Source organism: Nematolebias whitei, chromosome 17, assembly GCF_014905685.2.
Source record: "Nematolebias whitei isolate Nwh7 chromosome 17, NemWhi1, whole genome shotgun sequence".
Classification (NCBI taxonomy): domain Eukaryota; kingdom Metazoa; phylum Chordata; class Actinopteri; order Cyprinodontiformes; family Rivulidae; genus Nematolebias; species Nematolebias whitei.
In genome coordinates this window covers 41,937,049-41,938,833 of record NC_056514.1, presented here as the reverse complement: position 1 = coordinate 41,938,833, position 1,785 = coordinate 41,937,049, and the positions used below count along the sequence as shown (strand labels likewise).

Genomic DNA, 1,785 nt, shown 5'->3' with positions numbered 1-1,785 from the left:
ACAAACAGGAAGTTCACTCCTGTCACCTGACCACAAACAGGAAGTTCTGTCAGACGGGGGTTTTCAAATTGCAGAGTTGGTCCTTTGCTTCTGGTGCAGCACGGTTTTCTCAGACGAACAGTAAAAGTATAGAAAAATTACACTAAGGCCTTTTTTTGTAAACAAATGTAGATAAAGCAGGAATTTTGTTTGTTGAAAGAAAGACAAATGTTTCTGAACCGGCATAGAACAGTTTGAACTTTTCCAGATCCACTGAACAACAGGCAGGTGAGTGTTGAACTCACAGGTGTCCTGAACGTTGGTTCCGTGTCAGCAGCAGTCGGTCCGGCTTCGTTCGGCTGTGAGGACCAGCGCAGCTGCAGCTGCAGGTGTCTGCAGCACAAGAACATCACCATGAAGCTCTGAACTTTGCAGCCTTCTGGACACTTTGAATATTAATTCAAATTGTGGCCGTATCTGTAGCGACTTCTGATTTTAAAAGTAGCGAAGTAGATGACATGGACTAAATTGTACTTAACTACAAGTAAAATTACACACGTGAAAGAAATATTCATGAAAGTACAAGTACTCATAATAATCTAATTACGGTAATGTGAGTATTTGTAATTCTTTACTTCCACCCCTGCTGATTACCCATGCTGCTGATCTTATGCTGCTGATTTGTTTCATGCTGCTGTTCATATGTCGTCCTCTGCTCACACAGACTCATGTTCGTGCTGCTGTTGGGCGTATTGTTTTGTACTGTTAGTGTTTAGTGTATTCTTAGTTCATATCTTTTTACCGTTTCTTTTACATTTTATGTTTCTGCTGTTGTTGGGTGTAACTGGGACCCTGTGTACGGTACACAGTTTCGTTCCACCTCATGGACTACATGTTGCGAATGACAAAGAACCTTGAATCCCGTTGTGCCTCAGGTCCAAGACCTGCCGTCTTCCTGCAACACGGTCTTCTGGCTGCTGGCAGCAACTGGGTCACCAACCCGCCTAACGCCAGTCTGGGCTACGTGCTGGCAGATGCAGGCTACGACGTTTGGATTGGAAACAGCCGAGGAAACACCTGGTCCAGGAAACACCTGACTCTGAGCCCAGACCAGGAGGAGTTCTGGAGGTTTAGGTGAGCTTGTTGATGGTAGAATCATTAACTCAGGTTTGATGTCTCTGAGTAGTTTCAGAGTCATTTAAAATATTCTGTTGGTGCTGGTAAAAGTCGTGTCAGCTTCTTGACCTTCATCATGTCTGTAGTTATGATGAGATGGCTCTAAAGGACCTTCCAGCTGTGATAAACCACGTTCTGAAGGTGACCGCTCAGGACCAGATCTTCTACATTGGACACTCTCAGGGAACCACCATCGGTACCACACTCACTGACCGCTTCATGGAATCATTACTGTTTGTGGTGTAAACACATTTGTCTTTGGAAATCGTCTTGGACTTCTCTGCATCTCATTTCCCAGCATTCATAGCGTTCTCCACGCTGCCAGAGTTGGCCAGTAAGATCCGGTTGTTCTTCGGTTTGGCTCCGGTAGCAACTGTGGCGTTCACCAGCAGTCCCATGACCAAACTGTCTGTTCTGCCGGACTTCCTGATCCGGGTGAGAACAATTACATTTCAATGTGAACGACACTTTTAGACCAATGAAGTTCTACTGATTTGTATACAATATAAAAACTGTTAGCAGAAACTTGGTGTTGTCCAGTGCCCCACCTCCCAGTGAGGCGAAGCCTTGTCTCAAATTAACTGTAAAGAGGCGGAGCCTTGTTTCAAGATACATAAAGAGTCGGAGCTT

The 1,785-nt window shown here is 44.9% G+C and overlaps 1 protein-coding gene across 1 annotated transcript in view; it reads left to right on the top strand.

Annotated features, from left to right (window-relative positions):
• Nucleotides 1–1,785, top strand: part of lipf (lipase, gastric) — a 21,853-nt gene that overhangs the window by 14,892 nt on the left and 5,176 nt on the right. Inside the window, exons 4-6 of the mRNA XM_037691309.1 lie at nucleotides 915–1,113; nucleotides 1,242–1,351; nucleotides 1,454–1,590. Of these exons, the coding sequence (XP_037547237.1) occupies nucleotides 915–1,113; nucleotides 1,242–1,351; nucleotides 1,454–1,590 (446 nt within the window). The remainder of the gene's footprint in view (nucleotides 1–914; nucleotides 1,114–1,241; nucleotides 1,352–1,453; nucleotides 1,591–1,785) is intronic.